Consider the following 24,421-nt stretch of genomic DNA (forward strand, 5'->3'; position numbering starts at 1 on the left):
TCATATGGTTGTTGTAAGAATCAAGGGATAATATATGTAAAAAGCTTTATAAACCTTAAAGCTCTATATAAATTTTAAGTAATAATAATGATAATAATAATATTGTATCACACTGCTGACTTGTTGAAATAAATTTCCTGAATCTTATCCGTATTAATTGTTGTCTAATTATTTCTTCTCTGTCCCATACTTACGTGGCTATTTTAAAAATCTAAATTCAAGATTTTACATTTATCAATATTCTCTTCTTAGATTCACCTCATTCTTAGATGTTTCTGAATTCTAATTCTTCCAACTGATGCATTGGCTCTTCCTTTGCTTTGTGCTTTGTATACATTTCTTAAAAGGATCATCTACGGCTTCAGTCAAGATAAAGATGACAGTTCTGAACAAGATAGCCTGAGCTGTGTGGCACACCTTCCTTTTAGTTAACACTGATTTGTCAGCTAACGCTTTTTGGTTATGGCTGTTCAAGCAGTTATAAATCCTTCTAAATTTACGATGTTAATAGCTTATATTTATATAGCATCTTAAGGTTTTCTAAGGACTTACATATATTATCTCATTTAATCTTCAAAACCTGCAATAATAATGTACTATTATTATCATCCCCATTTCATAGAGAAGGAAACTGAGGCTGAGGGGGGTTAAGTGACTTGCACAGTGTACCACAGCTAATATCTGAGATAGGAATTGAATTGGATTCCTCCTGATTCCAAGTTAAAGACTTAAGCTAATATGCCCCCTAATTCCCTAGCACCATCAGTCAGTCCACATTTCTCCATCTTGTCCACAAGGCTATATAGCAAGATTCTTTGTCAAATGCCTTGCTAAAATCCAAATGCATTCTCATTTATTTATCACATTTATTTATAGTGTCTATAGTAAACCAAAGTTTATAGTGTCTATCAGTCTCATTAATTGATTAATCTGACATATCTTGCTCATGGTGGACCCATGATGACTTCTAATGATCCGCTTCTCTTTTTAGGTGCTCATACCTCTGCTATTTAATGAACTGTTCTTTTCTGACATAGTTTGAGTTTGCTGATGTATGGTTCTGGAACCTACTTCCTGTTTCTTTTGTTTGTTTTACAGTTGGGACATTTGCTAATCTCTAGGTTCCAATATTGCTTCTGTCCTCCCTGATAAAGAATCCAAAAAACTAAAAAAAAAATTGCTTTTAAAGAGCAATCACATTAGAAAGTTCATTGTGTACCCTTGGTTGTAATCAGGAGACTTGAACTCTTTTGGAGATGAGTGATGCTATAATGAATTTAGGGGAAAGTTACAAATTGTTCCAACTAGACTGGAACAGAATCAGTAAGAGTGCCTCTATGAAATAAGTCCCAAAAGTTCAGTTGAAGTCACATTGTAGAAAGCTTTAAGAGCCAGGATGGAGAGTTGCATTTTATCTTAGAGATGATGGGGAGTCAGGTACTAAACATTTTTGAGTAGGAGGTGATGTGGTCAGGAAAAAAATGGCATCTATGTGGAGGACAGAGTGGAAAGATGAGATAATAGAAATAGGGAAGTCAGAAGGTTTTTATAATAGGTCAGCGAAGATATGATGAGGATCTGAACCAGGGCAGTGCCTTCCTGAATGGAAAGAATGGGACAATAAGCAATGTGGAGGTGGAATTCATAAGAATTAGACTAGATATGGGGAATAAGAGTGAGGGAAGAGTCAGAGATGATTCAGAGGTTGTGAACCTGGGTGACTAGGAATACAGGGAACATGTAGGGAAGTTTAGAGGAGGAGTGATCTGAAAAAGAGGTAAAAATAGAGAAGTGGGTTTGAGTGGAAGTAAATATAGAGGGGTAGGTTTGAGGGGGTGAAGATAGTGAGCTCTGCTTGGGACTGGTTGAGTTTGAAGGGCTGATGGATTGTTGCTATTTGTCTTTCATTCTTGAAGAGGACCATGATGTCAGGAAGGTGATGCCATGACTTGCAATTGAACTGGATTTAAGTGAGGGAAGGTTGTAGAGTCACCAGCCTCACTCTCTCCTTGGGAGCCATTTGGGTCCAGTGGCAAGATATAGACCAGGGTGACTGGAGATGGCCCCAGATGCAGTGGAGGACCTGGCCTTTTTAAACTAAAGTTTTTCCCAGGTCTCAATTTGACTCATTTTGAGGGAATGCCCATTCAGTGATTAAGGTTAGGTAAGAAATGAAGCAAAGAATGGCCTCTTTTACCTAGTCAAAAAAAATAGATCTGGGAGGGGAAGACCCGCAAAATTTCTGTCCAAAAGAGAAACAATTGCTATTTACACTCACTCTGAGTCGTCAGGGCCCAAACAGTGATGTAGAGAAGCTTGGGTTGGGACCTATTGTTGGTCAATTAATAAGAGACAGATTTGGGTTTAAGGCATGGTCCTTAAGAAAGAAATCTAGCCCTTAAACCCCAAGATATGTTTTGAGGTTTCAGTGATCGAAATTTATACTCCTTTGGGCAGAGCACCTGCAGGTAAAGGTATGTATGTATGTATGTATGTATGTATGTATGTGTGTATATATGTTCTTCGTTGCCAAAGAAGATCATGCCTTCTGAGAAATGATGACATGACTTGCATTTGACTTTATTTTGAGTGAGGGAGGGCTGTGCAGGCCACCAGCTTCACTTCTCCTCCAGAGCCATCTGAATCCAGTGACCAGATATGCATCAGGATGACTGGAGATGACCCAGGATGAGGCAATTGAGGTTAAGTGACTGGCCTAAGGCCACACAGCTAGTGAGAGTCAAGTGTCTGAGGTGAGATTTGAACTCAGGTCCTCCTGACTCCTGCACTGGTGCTCTATCCACTGCACCACCTAGCTGCCCCTGGTAAGCGTATGAAACTCTGTGTAGACAGAGGTAGAGGAGAAAGGGAGAGAGGGAGAGAGGAAGAGGAGGAAGGTAGGAAGTTTCAGAGCATGTTATTAATTTGATCTTAGAAATAAATGTTAGAGAAGCAGGAAGGGAACGGAGGGGAAGAGATGGTATAGTGGGTAGAGCTCTGGACTTGGAATCAGGTCCCACCTCTGACACTAGTCACTTAACCTCTGTCTGCCTCAGTTTCCTCATCTTTAAAATGTGAAGATTGAACTTAGTGACCTCTAAGGTACCTTCTGGCTCTAAATCCTGTCTTTGTGGAAGTAGCATATATAGGACTTTGCCACCAAATGAGCATGTGTGTCAATATTCCGGTGCATGGACACCTAGTTCCTTGAATGAGGGATGATAGAGGATTGGAAAGGCACCTTTAGGTTGTGTTTATTATTATTCAGTGTCCCCTATTGTGGGTCGTGGAGAAGCACAAGCACCTAACATACAAACACAATTTTCTTACCCAACACTGTGGACAAATCGCCGGTACTTCTCCCAGATCCATCTGATTTCTCACCTTTATACTATCACCACACCGTGTTCCCTCACCAGGTATAGTCTGGCTTCTCCAGATGCAATAGCACCAGCTCCCTACCATTCTTCTCAAAAAGTCTGACTAAGTTCAGTCAATCCCTGGTGAAGGTGCTAATCTGATTACTTCCAGCCAGAACTAGATATTTGTTTGGCTCAACAGGAGTAGCCTTGGAAGTCTTTAGCAGGAGATACTTCCTGGGCTCTCCCCTATTTCTGGTTCCTGCAGTTATCTCATTCTCCCCACTTAGCTGGTCATAAGGTGGTGAGAAGTAAATTAAAGATGATTCTAAGAGTTCAACCACAGGTAACTCAGGGAACAGTGGTGTCATTAAAAAAAAAGGCTTGTTAGACAAGTCAGGAGAAGAAACAAGTTTTTTGCATACTATGAATATGTTATTATTATGAAAATGAGATATTAGGAAATAGAGGAAAATATTATGAATATGAGATAAATCAATGCAGTGCTTGAAACATAGTAAATGCTTGGTATATGTTTATTGATTAATCAGTTAATTAATTCAGCAAGACTTTCAAGTAGAAGTTACTCATTTAGAAATATAAGTCTAACTTTGGGCCCAACTTTCTATCCATTATACCATGTTGCTTTTCTATTCTACATTAGAACACAGTAATTTGTGAGTGAATGGCATCCCACCTCATATTAGATTGTAAGCTTGGTGGCAGGCGCTAAGTGTGTGCTATTTTTCCGATTTTATCTTCCCTGGCACCCAGCATTTATCTAGTACATGGTAATTAAAATCTGTTCATTTGAATTTTGGGATTTTCAAAGGAAAACAAAAATTAGAAACCAAAATGGCACATCATTGACTAAGTTATTTGTATATGTGAAAAAAGTGTATGAATTTTTCAAATTGGTTTCAGAAGTTTTGATTCCCAGGTAGTAATTTTTCACTTCCCTGCATTCAATACAAAACAGACCCCTCAGTCCTGAGTAAACCTTAGGTGCAAGTCATTCATTTGTAAATGAATAAGATTCCGGTTGATCTTCTCCAAAGGCTTGCTTTTACAAATTTCCTAAATATCTAAAATGATTTTGATAAACGCCATGGTTTTTCTAAGACTTATTTCATGTGGTTCCACAAGATGGCACTCTTGTAACAAGTAAAAAATAGGCTGGTCACCTTTGTGATCCAGTCTCTCTCATTTCATTGATTTTAAATAACCTTAGTTCTTTAGAACAGTTAAATCTTTGGAAAATGTACAAGCACCCAGAGAGTGCCAACCTTTGGATGCGGATTTTCCTTCCAGTTCCTTCCAGCAATTCTTTCCTTATCAGTTACCCCTTCCCCTCAAGGAAACAAACAAACAAAACACCCAAATTAAAACAAAACATGAATTTTAAGGAGGCAGTGTGGTACAGTGGAAAGAAAACTATTTCTTGAGTCATGAGACCAGGGATCAAATTCCACCACTGTGGCTTACCCCCTTCTCTCCCCACCGTCACCATCTGAACTTGGGCAAATCACTTCCATGAATCTGTTTCCAAAATTGTAAAATGAGATTGAACCCCATTTGGAAGTTTTCTCGGCAGAGAAACTGGAGTGGTTTGCTGTTTCCTTCTCCAGCTCATTTTACAGAAGAAACTGAGGCAACCAGGGTTAAATGACTTGCCCAGGATTGCACAGGTAGTAAATGTTTGAGGCTGTGTTTGAATTTAGCTCTTCCTGACTCCAGGGCCAACACTCTATCCACTGCACCACCTAGTTGCCCTAAGCGGGGTGGATTGGATGGCCTCTAAGATTCCTTTCAGCTCTAAAGCTATACTCTGTTGTGGCCCTATAATTTCAGTCTAAGCAGATATGGCACTCCTGTTCAGTCTTCTGTGGATTAGCTGTACTCTTCTGATAAGGGCGCTTATCTGCACTTGACTGTATGAAGAGTGGGGCAAAGTTAACTTGGCTACAAGGAATTCTAAAGTCCTCTCTGCAGAGTCCAGGCTCCGGCATGCTGCAACAGAAATGCAGAATGAGGGTGTTCTTTCATTTCATTCAATTAATCATGCTACTTGGCATCATATATCTAGGGACCTAAGTGAAATGACTTGCTCAAGGTCTCACACACACTAAGCATAGCCAGGATTTGAATTAAAGTCTTCCAGCTCCATTTCCAATGCACTTATCACTATGCCCCACTTATGCACTATGCTCATCTAATTTCCTTTGATTTAAGAAGGGACATTCCATGCTATGTTCCATGAAGGGAATCTTAAACACAGGTGCTGGCTAGGGTTCTGTGGGGGTCTTTCAAAGTGGATATTGTTGTATTAGATAGTGTTATAGCCTGATTAGATATTGTTATCAACTGTTTGTTTTGTTACTTGAACCTATATCTTAGTCTAGTACTTTTATCTTCAATTTTCATTTGTCTTCAGTGTTATGTTTGTTACGAGCCATAACAGAGAGTGTTATCTATTATAGTTGTTACCATCCATCCATGGAACTCTCATTACATTTGTAATCAAAGGAGAAGCATAAAAGTGGAAAAGAGTTTATTACAATCTCTTCCATCTTCAAACTTATTGCCCAAATATTTAATAATTCTATTAAATATTGCAGATGACCAAATCCTCTCCCCTTACCAAGTCCCATGGATCATTAATTACAAATACATTTTACTTTATTTTTATTTTCCTTGTATTTATGTCATTAACATTTTATTACTTGATCAAGGAGACATGCAATTTTCAAAATATGAAAAGTAGACTTCAAAAAAGTTGAAATCCCCTAATTTAAGGACATAAAAATACCTAAAAAAACCAAACTCATGCTTTTGGTTTCACTCCCTTTACTGATACAAATGGACACTTACTCTGGAACTTACACAGTCTTAGAACTAAATTAAGTGAGTCATCAGGAATTTGAGAATCTCACCCTACATCAAACATGTCAGAAGCAAGATTCAAACCCCAGTTCTTCTGCTTTCAAGGCCAGCTATCTACTACGCCATGTTGCCTCTTATCAAGAACAGCCATCATTTCTTAATATATAATGTCAAGAAATTCCTTTTAATGCAATTGGCTGTTTAGAGAATGTTATGGTATGCAGGAGAGCAGCGTAAGCCTTACTATACTCTCTGCTCTGGTCTGAGCAAACCTGGAGTATTTGTTCATTTCTGGGCCTTACATTTTAAGGACATTAATAAACTGGTTGTTCAGAAAAGGGCCACCAGTATTTTGAAAGTGTCTTGAGTTTCATATGAAAACTGGTTAAAAGGAACTAACTGGGGATACTTAGCCTGGAAAAGAAAACACTTAGGGACATGTTGGCTATCTTCAATTATTGGAAGTCACTCTCTTTTAATACTACCTCCTTTCCTCCTTCCCCCACATCCAATCAATTGGCAAATATTGTCATTTCTACCTTGCAGCATCTCTCAAACATGTTCCTTTCTTTTCTGTGACACTGTCATCACCAGAACCGTTATCATTTCACACCTGGAATAGTGAAATATTTTAGAGGTTGGTTCCCTTGCCTCAAGTCTCTCCCCCCTCCAATTGATCTTCTTTAAGCAATAAGTCTGACCATGTCACCTCTCCCCCCTGCTCAACTCCAATTACTTTGGTCCCTATTATCTTCAAGACCAAATATAAAATCCTCGGTTTGCCTTTTAAAGCCCTTTATAACCTGGTCCCTTCCTTTGTTTCCACTTGTCTAACTCCATATATTGCTCCTCTCCACCATTCCACCTACCATATATTCTGCTTTCTATTGATACCGGTCTTCTGGATGTTCCTCACACTATATACTCCATCTCCTGTCTCCAAGCATTTTCACTTGCTGACCCCATGCCTAGGACTCTTTCCCACCTCATCTCCTTCCAAAATTCCCTGGTCTTCCTTCAAGTCTCACCTAAAGTCCCACCTTTGGCAAGAAGTTTTTCCTGATCTTCCTTAATGTCAGTGCCTCCCCTCTGTTGATTTTCTCCAGTTTATCTTGTATGTCTCTTCTCTTATAATTAGTTGTTTGTTAATTGTCTCCCCTGTTAGATAATGAGCTCCTTGAGAACAGGTACCTGTCCTTTGCCTTTTTTTGTATCTCTGGTGCTTAGCAGAATGCCTAACCCATAACAGAAGTTGAATAAATGCTTGCTGACTAAGGTCAGGAGGTGGTAGTTTCCTTCTCAGAGGTGGTCTTTAAGTTTGGAAAACTTCTTCTTGGGTATATTGAGAGAAAATTCTTATTCTGGTATGGATTGTATTAAATGATTTCTAGACATTTTCCAATTCTGAACAGTTTATGATTCTATGAAATTCATTTAAAAATAAACTCAGAAGCAACTCCCTAAGCTTTTATTCTTCCCAACCTCCAGTCTTATTGTAGACTCCTTTGGGTTTTAAAATGTTATCCCTTTTTATGACAAATGGAATTGAATATATGAAACCTATCAATATACCATCACATTTGTAATCATGTCTCAAAGTTAAAGAACTAATACACAGAATAACTAATGATGAAAGTTAGTACAACTTTTAATAAAATCAGTTTAAAAACTTTTATGATTTTTTTCCCAAAGAAGTTACAAATGTTTACATTTGTGTAGCTTAACAGATAATAGCATCAATTAAGTAAACTTGATTGTTTGTTCTTCACCTCTTTAACATTCATTCCCTTACTATGTCCCTCAGCTACCAGAAATATGTGCATTAAAGGCCTTTTCTAAGTACAGAAGACGAAAAGGCAAAATCTATTTGTTAAAAGATCACATTGGCTTCCATTAGTATATTCCTTGCCACAAAAAGACAACCAAAGGAGACTAGAACTCATTTTCTTTACAACAATATAAGAAGGGATTAAAAGAAACAGAGAATGAGTTAGCAAATAAAAACCAAGAGCCCTCAAATCACAATATTTCTTCTTGTGAATTTCTCCTTCTTGATTCAGGAGCCAATCATTTGGAGCTAACTTCTGGTGTCTTAGAGTTCTTCTTCAATTTCCCGAACTTCAGAATTAACAACTTTCCCATCTACTACCTCCTGCACAATTGTCTTGATTTTCCTTGATCTGGATGGATCTAAAGTGGTAGATTTAAAAAAACAAATAAATCAGTTGCTTTAAAATGTGAAACTAAAATATGAAAGTTTCTTTTTCAAGTTAGGCCTCTAAAATAAGTTATTAGCTGGGGCAATCTATAAAATGTCAACTATTGTTAGAATATTTTTATAGGATATTTATTTTAAAATAGTGCTCAAGTATGTGAAAACCTATGAATACTTTGATGTAGTTCAGTAATAAATTTAACTCAACAAACTTTCATTAAGCAACTTCTGTGTGTCAGGCAATGGGTACAAAAACAAAAATGATAAATTGAATAGATAAAGAGTAATAATGGTTGAAGGACACAGATAAAAGACGTAGGGATATGGCCTAGATGATAGTACTCTTATGGACTCAGTGAATGGCTATGATCAAAGAATAGTTATACATGTTTCCATGTCAAATTAGAGAGGAGTCTTTAGGGGCCCTGGTCAACTTAACATTTTAAACAATGATATAAATAAAAGTATAGATAAAATTTGTAGGTCCCATAAGCTAGGAATGGTTAGCTAACACATTGGATGACAAAGTCAGGTCCTAAAAAACTCAAACCTTGGTGGATTTGAAAATTGGGCAGAATCTAATAAAATGAAATATAAACAGCATGAATATGAAATCTTACATCTGGGTTCAAGAAATTGGCTTTGCATATACAAGACAGGAGAGACATGGCTAGACAACAGTTAATCTGAAAAAATCTGGGACTTTTAGTGGACTGTAAACTCAATACGAATCAGTGTTACTATATGATGGTCAAAAAAGCTAATTTGGAAGCACTGTGCCTATGTTGTATTCTGCCCTGGTCTGACCATATTTGTCTACAACATCTATACAACTTTTTGTGTGTGTTATGGACCCCCATGGAAGTCTAGTGAAACCTATGGATCCTTTCTCAGAATAATGTCTTTAAATGCAGAAAATATAATAGATAGGATTACAAAGGAAATTAATTATATTGAAATGCAGTTATCAAAATATTAAAAGTTCCAAATTCATAAGATCACTGAAATCTATCCCCAGATTCCTACTGTGAATATCAGGTTAAGAACTTCTGATCCAGACTACTCTACTCATTTCAAGGCACCATAATTAAGAAAGAACGTTGGTGAAAGGGCAACCTAGATAATATAAGGGGATAAAGCTGGTGCCATATGGAGATAGGTTGAAGAAACTGGGTTGCTCAGCCTTGAGAAGAGAAAGTGGGGTGGAGGGTGGGAAGGGGTGGGGTACAAGGAAGATGAGAGTTGTTTTCAAGTACTCAGTAGGCTTCCAAGTAAAAGAAGGATTAAACTTGTTTTGCTGGTTCCCACAGGGCAGAATTAGAAGCGATCAATGAAAGTTACAAAGAGGCAAGTTTAAGCTTGATTCCTGGCAAAACTTCCTAACACTTAGAGTTATCCAAAAGTGGAATGAGCTGCCTTGAGAAACTGTGGGTTCTCTCTCCCTGGAGGCCTTCTGGGATAGCTCTGATGGCCACTTCTTGGGTGTGCTGAAGTGGGGATTCTTTTTTGGGGGTGTGGTTTTAGCTACAAGGCCTTGAAGGTACTTCCCAATTTTGTGAGGGAAGGTTTTTATTTTTTGGGAAGTTTTTTTTTTTTTTTTTTTTTTTTTTTTTTTTTTTTACCAAGAATGTAGCCTGTAAACTGAACCTTTAAGAAAAACAAGGATTCTAAGAGAAAAAGATGAGGAGAAAGTGTGTTCTAGGAATAGGGAATGTTCCCTTCTCATCAAAGGCACCTTCTATACCAATGAAAAAGATATCTGTTAATTCAGAAATGGATGTTGGTTGTAATGTTCAGAATGCCTATTAAGAAAACAATATTCTTGCCAGGCCAAAGACCATCATATATTATAAACTAATTAATTTACTACACAAGAGTATATGTTTTTCCTTGATTCTGTCTTAAGAAGAAATGTAGCTATGACCCTGTGATACCAAATGGATTTCTATGGCTTGGCATTTGATATTCTGAGACTTTGAAGTAGTATCTCAGGGAATTTACCCACCTTTGGAAGAATCAATTGACTGTGCTTGAGAATTGGATTCTGGCACAGTTAAACTTTCAACAGCACCATTCCTGTATAGAAAAGAGGAACAATAATTGTCACTTCATCTTTTCTAGGATCAGATGACACATACCTGGAAAGAACTGAATTTTAATCATGTGTTTGACACCTACTAGCCCTGTGACTATGGGCCAAGCATTCAACCTCTCTGAGTATCAAGTTTCACTTCCATAAAATGAGTGTGTATCATATCTGTAATTCCTTCCTTATGGGGTTGCTGTCACAATCAAATGAAATACATACAAACATACATATATATATTATACATATATATAACAATTTGTAACCCTTAAAGTACTATGGTTATTAGGAAAAGACAAAGAAAATTATATCAAAGACAAAACTGTTGCTGATTTTGTGATATCCTTCAGCAATGCCAAGACCCTTTTATGCTAACAGCCCAGGACACAAGACTTCTTCTGGAATATACCTAATAAAGAGGAATGCAGAAACATACAAGGAAAGTAGTCTGAATACAACTGGCCACTCAGGCTATCTATACAGGTCTGTAAGGTCACACCTTGTTCACAATCTCTCTCCTTTAAAAATCCAAACAATTGAAGGCATCCCAACAAAGGCCAACCCAGAAATGCTGCTTCTCTGGGACTTTATATGTTTCCTCAGCAGACAGCCAGGGCCCTGTAAAACCTGAACTCAGTTAAAAGATCACACCCAAGGACATAGAAGGCCACATGTGGCCTCGAGTTTGCAGGTTCCCCATCCCTGTACCAGACACTATGCTAAGAGCTGAGATACAAAAAAAAAGGACAAAGAAAAAAAGTGACATTTTTTTTCCAATTCCAGAAAAGCTTTCCTGTGATTGCAGGACAACCCATATTTAAACATTTCATTCATATTATTTTCAAGGAGTTTATTACAAAGTGGATGATTTCATTCAGATAGACATGACCTCATTTTTCATCTTTAGTGTCAGATCACAAATATATTTCAATATGTCAGGGATCTATGATTTCATCTATGTAGACATGTCCTCCACTGAGGTACAATTTTAATGTCTTAGTAGATGGTTTTGGTAATTTTTGAGGCCAAAATATTCTTCACAGAGTAGTTTGTATGCTGATGAGACACTTTGAATTGAGTTACTCCATCTCTGAGCCCATAATAGATTCCTTTTGGCAAATAGGGAGGCAGAGCCAAGATGGCACAATACAGGCAGTCATCTTGCCTCCAAACCACTTTAGATTAACTCTTCAGATCAAATTTGGAGCAGTAGAGACAAGAAAAAGTCAGGGTGAGACATTTTTCTGGCCTAAGACAGTTTTCTAGGTCAACTGGTAAGGTGTGGGACAGCAGGTGGGAGCCAGCCTGGAGTTCATGGGTGTTGTCAGTAGTGGGCCTTGGGGGCAGTTATAACAGCACCAGCAACAGCAGTAGCCTCTCAAGCTTTCAGCCCAGATACAAAACAGGAGTCAAGCAACTGTTCATAAAGAGATTACAGGGACCCTTTGCTGGCACCTCATGTAGTTGGCGCTGACTGGCTGCCGTAAGCAGTTCTGGCTGCAGTTCCAGGACAGAGAGAAGTTCTTTTGGTTGGTCACAAGGGAATAAGGAACTTTATTGCACTCCAGAGGCAGAGGGGTATGCTAGTACTTATGGCTGCAGGAGAAAAGGGGACCTGGTCAAAGTTCCAGGGTAAAGAGAAGCTCTAGTACTTGTGGCTGTAGGGAAACAGGGGCCTTCCCTGTGTAAAAGATAGAGCTCATACCAGGAGAACAGTGACGAAAGCTCTCTCTGGATCACACAACCTTGGAAACACTAAAAAGTTGCAGAGCCCCAGAACTAGTTCTAAAAGAGCACCATGAGGACTGTACCCCCTCACCCACGGCTGAGCAAGCCCAACTTTAATATAAAGTTCAAAGTCAAAAAATAGGCCGAGTAAACAATAACAACAATAACAAAGAACTTAACTACAAAAAGTTACTAGGGTTATAGAAAAGACCAAAACATAAACTCAGAACAAGACAACAATGTGAAAACAGCTACTAGCAAAGCCTTTAAGAAAAAATGCTAATTGAACCCAAGTTCAATAAGAATTCCTGGAAGAGTTAAAAAAAGATAAGAAGGGTAGGGGGAAAATTGGGGAAAAAAATGAGAGTGATGCAAGAAAATCATGAAGAGAGAAATAACAGCTTTGTAAAAGAGGCACAAAATATAATGAAGAAAATAATATTTCAAAACCAGAATTGACCTAACAGTAAAAGAAGCACAAAAATTCACTGAAGAAAAGAACTACTTAAAAAGCAGAATTGGTCATATAGAAAAACAGGTAACAAAAGCCCACTGAAGAAAATAATTCCTTAAAAAAATTGAGTTGGAAAAATGGAAGCTAATAAGTCCATGAGGTATCAAGAAACAATAAAACAAAGTCAAAAGAATGAAGAAAAAAGGAAAATGTGAAAACAACTGAACTGGAAAATAGATTGAAGAGACATAATTTTAGAATAATTGGACTAATAATTGGACAATAATTTTAGAATTATTGGGCTACCTGAAAGTCATAATCAAAAAACGAGTCTAGACATCATATTTCAAGAAACTTTCAAGGACAACTGCCCCAGTGGCTTAGATTAAGAGGATAAAATAGATATAGAAAAAATCCACAAAAATGAGGAAGAAGGATACATTGGGAGAATGGAGAAGAGAGAGGTAAATTGGGGAAAAGTTTCTCATATAAAAGAGACATGCAAGGAAAAACCTTTATAGTGGAGGGGGGACAGTGGATAATGTTTGAACCTCTTTCTTATCAGAATTGGTTCAAAGAAGAAAGAATTATATATGTAATTGGGTATAGAAATCTATCTTGTCAAAACTAGGTTCAGACCAAGATCTCATACCATATGTACCAAGACAGGGTCAAAATGGTTACATGCTTTAGACATCAAGGGTGATATCATAAGCAAATTGGAGGACCATGGAAAATTTTATGTCGGATATATGGATAAAGAAAGAATTTATGACCAGACAAGAAACAGAGAGGATCGCAGGATATAAAATGAATAATTTTGATTACATTAAATAGCTTTTGCACAAACAACACCAGTGCAGACAAGATTAAAAGGAAAGTCAGAAATGGGGGAGGGGGGATTTCACAGCAAGTTTCTCTGATAAAGGCTTCATTTTTCAATTATCTAGAGAACTGAGTCAAATTAGTTAGAAAACAAGTCATTCCTCAACTGATAAATGGTCAAAGGATATGAACAGGTTGTTTTTGGAAGAAGAAACTGAGGCTGTATATAGTAATATGAAAAAAATGTTCTAATTCTATTTATTAGAGAAATGAAAATTAAGACAACTCTGAGGTTCCACTGTGTATAAACTGTTATAAATGAGAAGTGCTAGAGGGAATGAAGGAAAATATATCCACTAATAAGTTGTTGTGAAGTTGTGAACCGATTCAATTATTCTGGAGAACAATTTGGAAATATGCCCAAAGGGTTATAAAATTGTGCCCTACTCTTTGACCCAACAATAGTACTACTAGGTCTGTACCCCAAAGAGATTAAAGAAAAAGATAAAACCTTATATTTACAAAAAATATTTTTAGTAGCTCTCTTTTGTGGTTGCAAAGAATTAGAAATTGAGGGAATGCTTGTCAGTTGGGGAATGGCTGAACAAATTATGGCAGATGATTTGGATGGAGTACTATTGTGCTATAAGAAATGATGGAGGGAGATAGTTTCAGAAAAAATAATGAGGAGACTTATTTGAACTGATGCAAAATGAAATGAGATGGAAGATGATTATGCACAGTAACAGCAACGTTGTAATGATGCTCAACTATGAAAAACTTGCCTACTCTGATCAATACGATGATCCAAGAACTTACGATGAAAAAACATTATCCACCTTCAGAGAGAGAACTAATGAACTCTGACTGAAAATTGAAGTATAATTTTCTTGCTTTATTTTTGTTTGTTTTTTTTGTGTGATATGGCTAATATGGAAATATGTTTTGCATGAGTTCACCTGTATAATCGATATAATTTTGCTTGCCTTCTCAATAGGTGAGGGAAGGGTGAAAATGAGAGAATTTGGAACCCAAATTTAAAGAAAATTGAGTGTTAAAAAGAAATAAATATCATTTAAAAAAAAAACCTAATACTAAATAGACTATTTTCTCTGGTACAAGGAAAATGCAAACACACAAAATGGGAATGGTAATAGCACCTATGTACCAGGGTTATTGTGAGGACCAGATGAGATAATAATGGTGAAGTACTTTGCTAACCTTAGAGGACTATATAAATACTATCTATTAATAAGATGTTTGTTGCCTGACTGACTTACGTATTTTGTACAGTGCATGCACGGATAAGCAATACCTTAATGTCACACTGTAATTTCTTTTGCACATTCCAGCAGAAAGCTTAACTTCTTCATTGGTGAGCCAATATATTAAAAATGCATTTTCCGTTTCAGATTTCTTATTTACCCTTCGAGTTCTCCCTCCAACAGGCGGCGGTAGGTCTCAATCTCCATCTCCAGCCGGGTCTTGATATTTAGGAGTTGTTCATACTCTGCATTCTGACGCTCCAGTTCACTCCTCAGCTGGGAAAGCTGGGCCTCCAGATTGCCAATTTGGAGTTGTATCTGGGAGAGCTGATTGCAGTAACCACTTTCTGTTTCTGCTAAAGTGTCTTCAAAGGACTTTCTCTGCATATCAGTGAAGAATGATACTAACTCAGTGATGAGTCAGGGAAAAGAGTATTTTAGGGTGGAAAGATAATCGCAAGGTTCTTTCTGTTTTGTTATGACTTTTGAATTAGAATAGTGCATAAAATCAGAGAGTTGAGCGCTGGAAGGAAGGAAACTCAGTTCCACACTTTCTTTTTACAGATGGGGAAACTGAGGCCAGGACAGTTGAAGTGACTTGGACAAGGTCATATAGGTGGTAAGACTTGAACTCAGGTCCTCTAGCTCTACCACCAGTGCTCTTTCCTCTGTATCCATCCCATTGCCCTCTTTTTGGAAACACCATTACCAAGTGATTTTCCATACCATAGCAAGCTGAGACTGGAGCTCAATTTCTAAACTTTGGAGCATGCGCTTCAAGTCTGTTATTTCACTCTTGCTTGTCTGGAGCTGTTCCGTGTTGCTACTGATCTCTTTCTTGAGTTCTCCGCTCTGAAACACAAGAGAAGGTATCAGACCAACCTATGGGAAATTCGGAGTTCATTTGTCAGGGTGGCACAGCGCCTCGACTTACTTTTTCAAGGAACCAAGCTTCAGCTTCCTTGCGATTCTGTTCGGCAATGATTTCATACTGGCCTCTCATGTCATTCAGGAGTTTGGTCAAGTTGATTCCTGGAGCAGCATCCATCTCCACACTAACCTGGCCGAGCCCCGCAGCTTGGATGGCTCGAAGTTCCTAGGAGTAGCAAGGAAGAGTGAGGCATGTGTGGATTCTCTGCAGTTTATCCTGCCAGTACATAGCTGTTTGTACGTTGTCTCCTTCACTGTGCTGAGTTCCTTGAGGGCAGGGACTGACTTTTGCCTTTTTTTTTTTTTTTTTGTAGCCCCAGTACTTAACACAGTGCCTGCCACATAGTGGGTAATTGACTTGACTACCTGTATCCCAGAAATACTTTCCTGGTTATAGGTTAACCTATAATTGTTCATAGTCATCGTCATTTAGACAGTGCTTTAAGCTTATGTGTTCTCAGATTCATAGGATATCAGAAGTGTTATTTATTTAAACCTGCAACTTAAGCCAGGAGGACTGTGACTTGCCCAAGATCACATGGGTAACAAGACCAGGCCAGGATTTGAACCTATGTCCTCTGACTCTAAATCCAGCATTCTTTCCAATTCCTTCCCTAAAGTGAACGTAGACTTCTCTAGGATTAGAACCCAGGAGTCCTGGAAGCCTTAAACAATAATCTTGTCCCTAGATCATTTGACTTTCTTTAAAGTACCATACCTTTTATGGGGAATTGTATTTTGTTTTTATTTTTAAAATGTTTGATTACAAGCTTAATAATTGAACATCAGGGCAGCTAGTTAGACTTGCTTAATAATTCCTTCTAAATCTCAGGGCATATTTAATGTGATTATTTCCACATTTCAGTGTATCCATTCCAAGACCCCATCAGGACTCTTTGTCCATTCATTCCCTTCTCCTTCCACTCTACTTCCTCCTTCTTCTCCTAAATGAAACATTTATCAAGTACTTGCTCTGCCCCCCTAAGCACTGTGGTTATAAACCATCTCATTTACACAGGAGAAAATGGAATTACCATGGAGTAGTGGATAAAGCACTGCACTTGGAGTCTGGAAGATCTGGGCTCAAATTCTGCCTCAGACACTTACTAATGAAGAGATTGATTTCTGAGGCCCCTTTCAACTCTAAATCTATGATTCTATGAGTCCCAGAGAAGTGAGTTGATCAAGATCATATAGCTAATAAGCAGTAGAGCCATAATTTGAATCCAGGTCTTCTGCCTCCAAGTTCAGTATCCTTTCCATTCTCTGTATAGGAATACTGAGTAGGCTCACAGGCACTGAAAACACAGTAGAAACCTTTTCAGGCCTCTGCCGTCAGGGGACCAGATGAGCATCATTGATGTGCCAGGGGCAGCTGGGGGCACAGTGGGTAAAGAGCTGGACCCAAAGTCTGGAGGTCCTGAATTCAAATCCAGCCTCAGACCCATAATGGCTCTGTGACCTTCAGCACATGACTTAATCTCTGTTCACCTCAGTTTCCTCATCAGTGAAATGAGGATGGCAGTACCAACCACCCAGGGTTGTTTGGAGGATGAGTTGAGATAATATTTTAAAGCAGTTGAGATAATATTTACAATGCCTGAAGCATTGTAGGTGCTATCAATTTTATTATAATTATGTCATTTTCTGTAGGCAGGCAGTCCTGTTTCAGGAGTTGAATGAAATTGCTTCTGAGGCTCTGCTCAGCTCTAATATTCTCTGGATCTGTGTCTATTCTCTTTAGAGAAAACAGTGATAAAAACAGAGCCATTAAACTATTATCCCCATCATCAAAGTGAAAAGTGAGAAAAAAGACACTACTGGCAGCACCAACAGCAGCCAGACTCCAATCCTTCTGTCTTTATATCTCCCTCTCTTTTCCCTCCATAAGCAAACTCCACCCCTCACCCACCCAGTCAAACAAACCTTTCAGATGTCAATAAAATAAGCCCCCTTCATTCTTCTAACTTAATAAGAATGTAAATTGCAGTGGATGGGGGGGAGAGGGGAGGAGGAAGGACATAGGAATGATAGATGCCCCCTCACCTCTTCATGGTTCTTTTTAAGATAAGCCAACTCTTCCATCAGACTTTCAATCTGCATCTCCAGGTCAGCCCTGGCCAGGGTTAATTCATCCAGCACCCTGCGCAGGCCATTGATGTCAGCTTCGACATTCTGGCGCAGGGCTTGCTCATTCTCATACCTTAAAAGTAAAGGGCAGGATATTCCAGGGGATCAAAACAAAATAACAAAAAAACCCAAACCCACCTGAAGAAGTGATGTGTTTCAGGCATTAATTAGCATAAGCATTTTGAATGGCATTTAACTCAGGATAGAGAAACAACATGGCTTAAGGGATAGCAAGCTACCCTTGGAGAAGGGAAAGCCGAAATTCAGGCTTTGCCTCAGTTTACTTGCTAACTGTGCAACCTAAAGCAAGTCACTTGAGTTTTTAGTGCCCCTGGAAACACTTTAAGTCTCCAAATGACTTGTGGGCTGCTGAAGAGAATCAGTAAAGGGAATTTCTGCACTGAAAATTCCCTATGCTGAAAAAACCCCACATGTCTGGGTCAAGTTTTGGGGGTGGGTAAGGAGTCATTTCTAAATATGATATCATGTTTACTGGAATAATATACCTCTTCTGATTTTCTTGCTCCCATAGATGTTTGACTGCTCCACTGGAAGGCAAGGGAAGAAGAAAGGGAATGAAAGAAAGGTCCTCTTTTGCCCTTTGGGCAAACCCCTGTGTGGTGAACTTCTGATAGGGCATATCTGGGCACTGGATAGGCCAGCATGAATGAGTTGCTATCTGAATTGTTGGGAGGGCTACCAACACTACTTAATAGCAGATAGCCTGTTTTATTGAAATACGGAAAGTTTTATTCATTAGAAATGAAAAAAAAGGAAGGATAAAGAAAAGAGAGAAATGCCATTATCAGATTTGGCTAGGCTTGCACTTACTTCATCCTGAAATCATCAGCCGCCAGCCTTGCATTGTCAATCTGCAAAATGAGACGAGCATTCTCAATAGTGGCTGACAGAATCTGGAAAAGTACAGAAAAGAGATTTCTAAATTAATGAGAGACCGGTCCAGACATTCAGTTCAGGTCAGGAGATAAGATAATAAATGATATCATTTTAGATTCTGCAAGATTTTCAATTAGATTCTTTTTGAAAACTAAATTTGTATGTTAAGAAACACCTTCCTTCTCCTCCCTCCCTCCCTTTCTCTTTCCCTTCCTTCCCTCTTTCCTTCCTTCCTATATTCCTGTTTTCCTTCCTTTTTAAGGATCATAGGCTCTGGAGATGAAAGCAGTGGCATATTGAAGCCAGCTCAAAAAGCTGGCACCATTATTAAATTTTTTATTTTGTTGATTGCCCTAACGGGAGGTGTTGGACTCACTGCTGCAGACTTCAAGACAGTAGAAAACTCCTTCATGCTGCTGGAATTAGATTAAAATGAAATTGAAAAATGTTTAACAAAATAAATAAAAATTACAAATCAACACAGATAATGTTAATTTGTGATTTTCTCAGGAAATATATGGGCTGCAGGGATCCATTTCTCTTTTTGTTTGATTCCGTTGAAGAAATTGAAGAAACTGTCAATACTGCAGATTAAATTTAAAAAACACCAACAGTATGCATAATTCTGGGAACTCCTTAGTCCAATTGTTAAGCCTTTACTATCACACTCTTATATTTTTCTATAAACAGCATTAGAGACCAGCAGAAATGCAATTGAAGGGTCAGGAAATGAAGTCATCACCAAATTGTGGACCTGGTTACCATTCAGTTGTTCACTTATTTTTTGGTGGTGTCCCACTCTGCATGACCCCATTTGGGGTTTTCTTGGCAAAGATACTGGAGTGTTTTGCCATTTCCTTGTCCAGCTCATTTTACAGATGAGGAAATTGAAGCAAACAGGGTGAAGTGACTTGCCCAGAGTCATACAGCTAGTAAGTGAGGCTGGATTTGAACTTAGGTATTACAGCACCTATCCACTGCACCATCAAGCCTCCCCCTGTTCACTGTAGGCTAATGATCATAATGATAATGGGCATTTATATAGTACTCCAAGGTTTGCAAAGTGCTCTACATCCATCGTTTCACTTGAGCCTCCCAACATCTCTGGCTGGAGGGGACCTTACACTTCATATGATAATAGGTTGACAACTGGAAGAAATGTTAGGGATCCAGCCTGCTATTTTACAGATGAGGAAAGTGAAGTCCAGGGAGTAAAGTAGTAAGTAGTTAAGTCAGGATTAGAACCCAGGTTCTTCTCTAACCCTGAATCCACTGGTTTTCTCAGGATACCAGGCTGCCTCTCAATTATGTTAGAGATTATATGGTACAATTCTCTCATCTTACTGCTGAGGAGATGAAAACCCACCAAGGTCCAATGTCCCACAGGAAGTAAGTTTCAGAGATCAAGTTCAAAGTCATTTTCTCTGACTCCAAATCTGGAGCTGTTTCTATTACATCGCAGGGGAAGCATAGTTCACATTAAGACATACAGTAGGATGTAAATTCCTTGAGGTCAGGGACCATTTTTGTCTTTGTATTTTGTAACCATAAAGTCTAGCATAGTCTATGGCATATGGTAGGTGTTCAGTAAATTACTCCTTGAATTGAAGAGATGCTAACAAGGATAGCTAACAAGGATAGAGTGTCAGACCTGGAGTCAGGAAGACTAGTTTTCCTTAGTTCAAATCTGGCCTCAGACACTAACTAGTTGTGTGACCCTGGGCAAGTCATTTAATCTTGTTTGCCTCAATTTTATCATCTGTAAATTAACCAGAGAAGGAAACGGCCAACCACTCCAGTGTCCTTGCCGGTTATTGTTCAGTCATTTTCCAGTTGTGTCTGACTCTTTGTGAGCCCATTTGGTGTTTTCTTGGCCAAAAAAAGCCCAAATGAGGTCATGAAGAGTAGGATACAACTGTACGGGAACAGCAATAACAAAAAGAAGGAACAAGTCCTTACAGTTTTGAAAACTACCAAAAGTACTATCAAATTAATTATGTTTAATGCTAGCACAATTTAGTAAGAGATTAAATGAAAGCTGAATTATTCAAATTTTTATTATTAATTTTTAAATAATTATTTCACTAAAAATTTTCATTTTCATTTTCATTTTATTTTTAGTCCATGTCAGGAGTCAGATTAAAATTACATGGCCACCAAGTGGCCATTGCTACTATAGATGTTTCAATAGCAAAAATATTCTTACCTTATTCTTAAGATCTTCAATTAGTGGGTAATATTTTTCATAATCATTTCCTGACCCAGGCTCGCCTGTCACACGTGTTTCATACCAGTCTCGAATTTTGTTCTCCAGATCAGTGTTTGCTTCCTCTAGAGCCCGGACTTTAGCCAGGTAGGAAGCCAACCTGTCATTGAGGTTTTGCATGGTTTCCTTTTCTGATCCAGAAAGAAGGCCTCCATCATTACTACAGGGGATGCCTACTGAGCCACTGGGCAGCCCTCCACCATAACCATTCCCTAGACCTCCTCCATAACCACTACCCATTCCTGCTCCATAACCACTGCCCATTCCTGCTCCATAACCACTGCCCAGTCCTGCTCCATAACCACTGCCCAGTCCTGCTCCATAACCACTGCTCATTCCTGCTCCGTAACCACCGCCCAGCCCTCCTCCAAAGGCACTCCTGGAGCTGTTCCCAAAACCACAGCTGGAACCAAACATGGATACAGCACTGAAACTGCCCCCGGAGCTTGCCCCAGAGCCAAAAATGTTTCCACCAAAGCCACCTCCACTACTAGTGCTGGACAACCGACTGAGCCGGTGACCTCCCACCCCACTTCGAGATGAAGCCTGTTGGGAGGCCCCAGAATTGTAGACAGAGAGAGACATGTTATCGATGCAGAGATCACTCGGTTGGCAAAATGGAGAAGAAGAGGGGCAAAATAGGCCAAGATGTGTAGCCTTTTATAGCCAATGAAGTAGGTGTCACAGTTGTCAAGTCCAAACCTGCTCACAACAATAAAATTCAACCCTTTATTTTTCTTTTGTCAGCTCAGCATCCCCTGACCAAATTAAGTCATATGTGCAGGTGGAAATTGTTTATTGGTGCAAAACTAAGGGTGCCCACTAGGTATTTGTTTGACAAAGAGATTTGGGTGGGGTAGAATTTGCTTGTCAGAAGGAATTCCCTCATCCTTGCACAGACAATGTGTTGCTTTACTAATATCACCCAAACCTCTATCTCATTCATATTTAACATCCTTTACAACCTGGTCCCTTCCTAAAGTTCATCTTCTTAGACTTTACTACCCTCTAAGTACTCTATGATCCAGTGACAGTGGCCTCCTTGTTGTTAGCATCATTCTCCACCTGCCCCCTCCTTGCCTTTGCATTCATTGGCCCCTGCACCTGAAATGCTTTCATCCCTAACATGTGCCTCTCATTTTCCCTTGGTTTCCTTTGACATCCAGCTCAAAGTACACCTTCTGCTGGTCCTTCCTAGTTTTCCTCAATTGCTAGGTCCTTCCTTTTTCATACCACCTTCCATCTACTCTGTGTGTATCTTGTACGTACCTTGACATTTTTGTGTTGTCTTGCCCATTAAAATGTGATCTCCCTCAGGGCAAGGACTATTTTTTTTTTGCTTTTTAAAAAATTTTTCAGCATTTAAGACAATGCCTCATCGATTTAAAGAGCTAAATGCTTGATGATTGACTATTTTCTTTCTCTTGTGTCCCAGAGACTAGCATAGCTTATTGCATACAGTAAGTAGGTATTTAATAAACATTTTTTGAATGAATGAATATATAGTGCACAAAGATAACAAAGTGAGCTATTGAATGTTTTAAAGTAACTTAAGTTTGTGTTAGGATGAAATACTCAAGTCAACAAGCATTTATTACATATTTACCACATGTCAGACGTACTAAGCTCTGGGGATAAAAAGAAAGGTAAAACATTGTCCTTGCTATCAAGAGTTTACAACTGAATCAAAACCTGAACTCTGTTTTCTTTCCAAAACTGCCTTGTCCTTCTCAGCTTCCCAGTTTCTATTAATTGCATAGACCATCATTCTAATAACTTAGTTTCAAAACCTAAAAGTCATCTTTGATATTCCCTTTCATTCCTATACCCAAGCAATCTCCAAGTCTGTCAATTATATGTCCATAACATCTCTCAAACCTTTTCCTGTCTTTTTACTCCCATAGCTTTCACAGTCTCATTTTACCTACTCTACAGTCCAGATAAGACCAGCTAGCTGATCCCTAAATTGATATGCCATCTCTTGCTTCCATACATTTTTAACCAGCAGAATGCATTGCTTGCTACTAACCATGTATAATTTATAATAAGAATCAGGTGCTGGAAAAAGCTGTCTTCACCCTGGTGGTTGTATACTCCATCCAGCACTACGGAGAATTCTGGGGAAATACCCATCAAGTTTCATGACTCCCATATGATTGTAGAATTCCGTCCCCTAATTCTGCCCATTTATGGTGGCACACTCAATCATTAGTCTAAATGATGTGGTCAGTGTGGATTTATCCAGCCAGAAGGAACAAGGATGAACTAACATTCAATCAGAACAATTCTCAAGTGCCATTTTACCAGAAACATTTCTCTTCACAATGGCAGTATTTCACTGAGCTCTAGTTAGGGAGCAAGGCACAATGGAGTTGGCCATGTAGACAAGCACACTTGATGTATAGAGCTTTTGCTTATAGGTATAGAATCAATTAAATAAATACATCAGTTTATTGTACCAAATCAAATAAAGTAATGATTTTATGGCTACACTTAGTTCCTTCCAGATTATGGCCTCCCATTAAAAAAGACATAGTTCTCATGTTTAGCTTGGCTAGAAGCTTTCCCAAAGTTGTTTCTGTCATAGCTCCTAAGAGATCACAGCCACATTAGTTGAGAGTTCAGGAACTCAGAGTAATTTGCCTTCACTTCATTTTGCAGAATGAAGGTCCTTTGAATATTTTCTTTTTCATTCTTGAATGATTCACTCTGACTACTTCTCCAGCCTCTTGCACTTCATTTTTCTTCTGGGGACCCGAATCTTGCCCAGAGGAATCATAGTCTTATCATAGGAGGCTGGTACTTTGGCCATATCCGGCCTTCTATGTCCTGCTCACCATTTTGGTTCCCTGGATTTTCTTCCTTTGTGTTCAGGTTTTCCTGCTGGCCAAAAATTATATGTCCTTCTCTATCTTTTCGGTTTGACAGCTCAGTTTGGCCACTCTCCCTTCTTTTCCCTACCCCAGTAGTCATGGCAAGAAAAGCTGGTGGAGTTTAAGCCATCTCCCACTCTTAGAATCTACTTCCTCCTTTTGCTAAGCTGTCAAAGCCTTTCTCTTTCTTCAAAGCTCCTATGTGAAAATTTCCTTGATTCTCCCCATTGGAAATATTCTCAATTGTGTCCCCATCATTGGATCATGTATTACATATCATGTCTTCAAAGAAATTTATGACTAAAGAAGAAGATGGATGTACAGCAAGAGGATCACAGGTGTATTGCTTTTGTGACTCAGGGATATCCTTGTGATATCAGGAAAAGACATAGAAAACTCTTACCATATTCCCTTGTGGAACACTTATGGAAGGGGAAGAATTCACAAAATGATCAGGCATACATACCTTTAATCCTGCATCATTGGAAGCAATATCCACATCACTCAGAT

The 24,421-nt window shown here is 38.7% G+C and overlaps 1 protein-coding gene across 1 annotated transcript; it reads right to left on the reverse strand.

Annotated features, from left to right (window-relative positions):
* Positions 1–7,933: 7,933 nt before the first annotated feature.
* Positions 7,934–21,623, reverse strand: LOC140528501 (keratin, type I cytoskeletal 12-like). The gene is made up of 8 exons (XM_072646384.1): positions 20,979–21,623; positions 18,707–18,789; positions 17,792–17,948; positions 15,750–15,911; positions 15,542–15,667; positions 14,976–15,196; positions 10,463–10,533; positions 7,934–8,432 (listed from the first exon to the last, which is right to left on the reverse strand). The coding sequence occupies exons 1-8, from the start codon at positions 21,621–21,623 to the stop codon at positions 8,335–8,337; spliced, it is 1,563 nt and encodes a 520-aa protein (XP_072502485.1). The 3' UTR covers positions 7,934–8,334.
* Between the last annotated feature and the right edge of the window lie 2,798 nt (positions 21,624–24,421).

Source organism: Notamacropus eugenii, chromosome 2, assembly GCF_028372415.1.
Source record: "Notamacropus eugenii isolate mMacEug1 chromosome 2, mMacEug1.pri_v2, whole genome shotgun sequence".
In the NCBI taxonomy this organism is placed as follows: Eukaryota; Metazoa; Chordata; class Mammalia; order Diprotodontia; family Macropodidae; genus Notamacropus; species Notamacropus eugenii.

Excerpts from the sequence above, each read along its gene's own strand:
- LOC140528501 (XM_072646384.1), bottom strand. The coding sequence starts at position 21,623 with ATGTCTCTCTCTGTCTACAATTCTGGGGCCTCCCAACAGGCTTCATCT. Across the intron at positions 18,790-20,978 it reads TTGAAGATCTTAAGAATAAG|ATTCTGTCAGCCACTATTGA; the intron begins GTAAGAATATTT and ends GTACTTTTCCAG. Across the intron at positions 15,912-17,791 it reads TTAAAAAGAACCATGAAGAG|GAACTTCGAGCCATCCAAGC; the intron begins GTGAGGGGGCAT and ends TGCTACTCCTAG.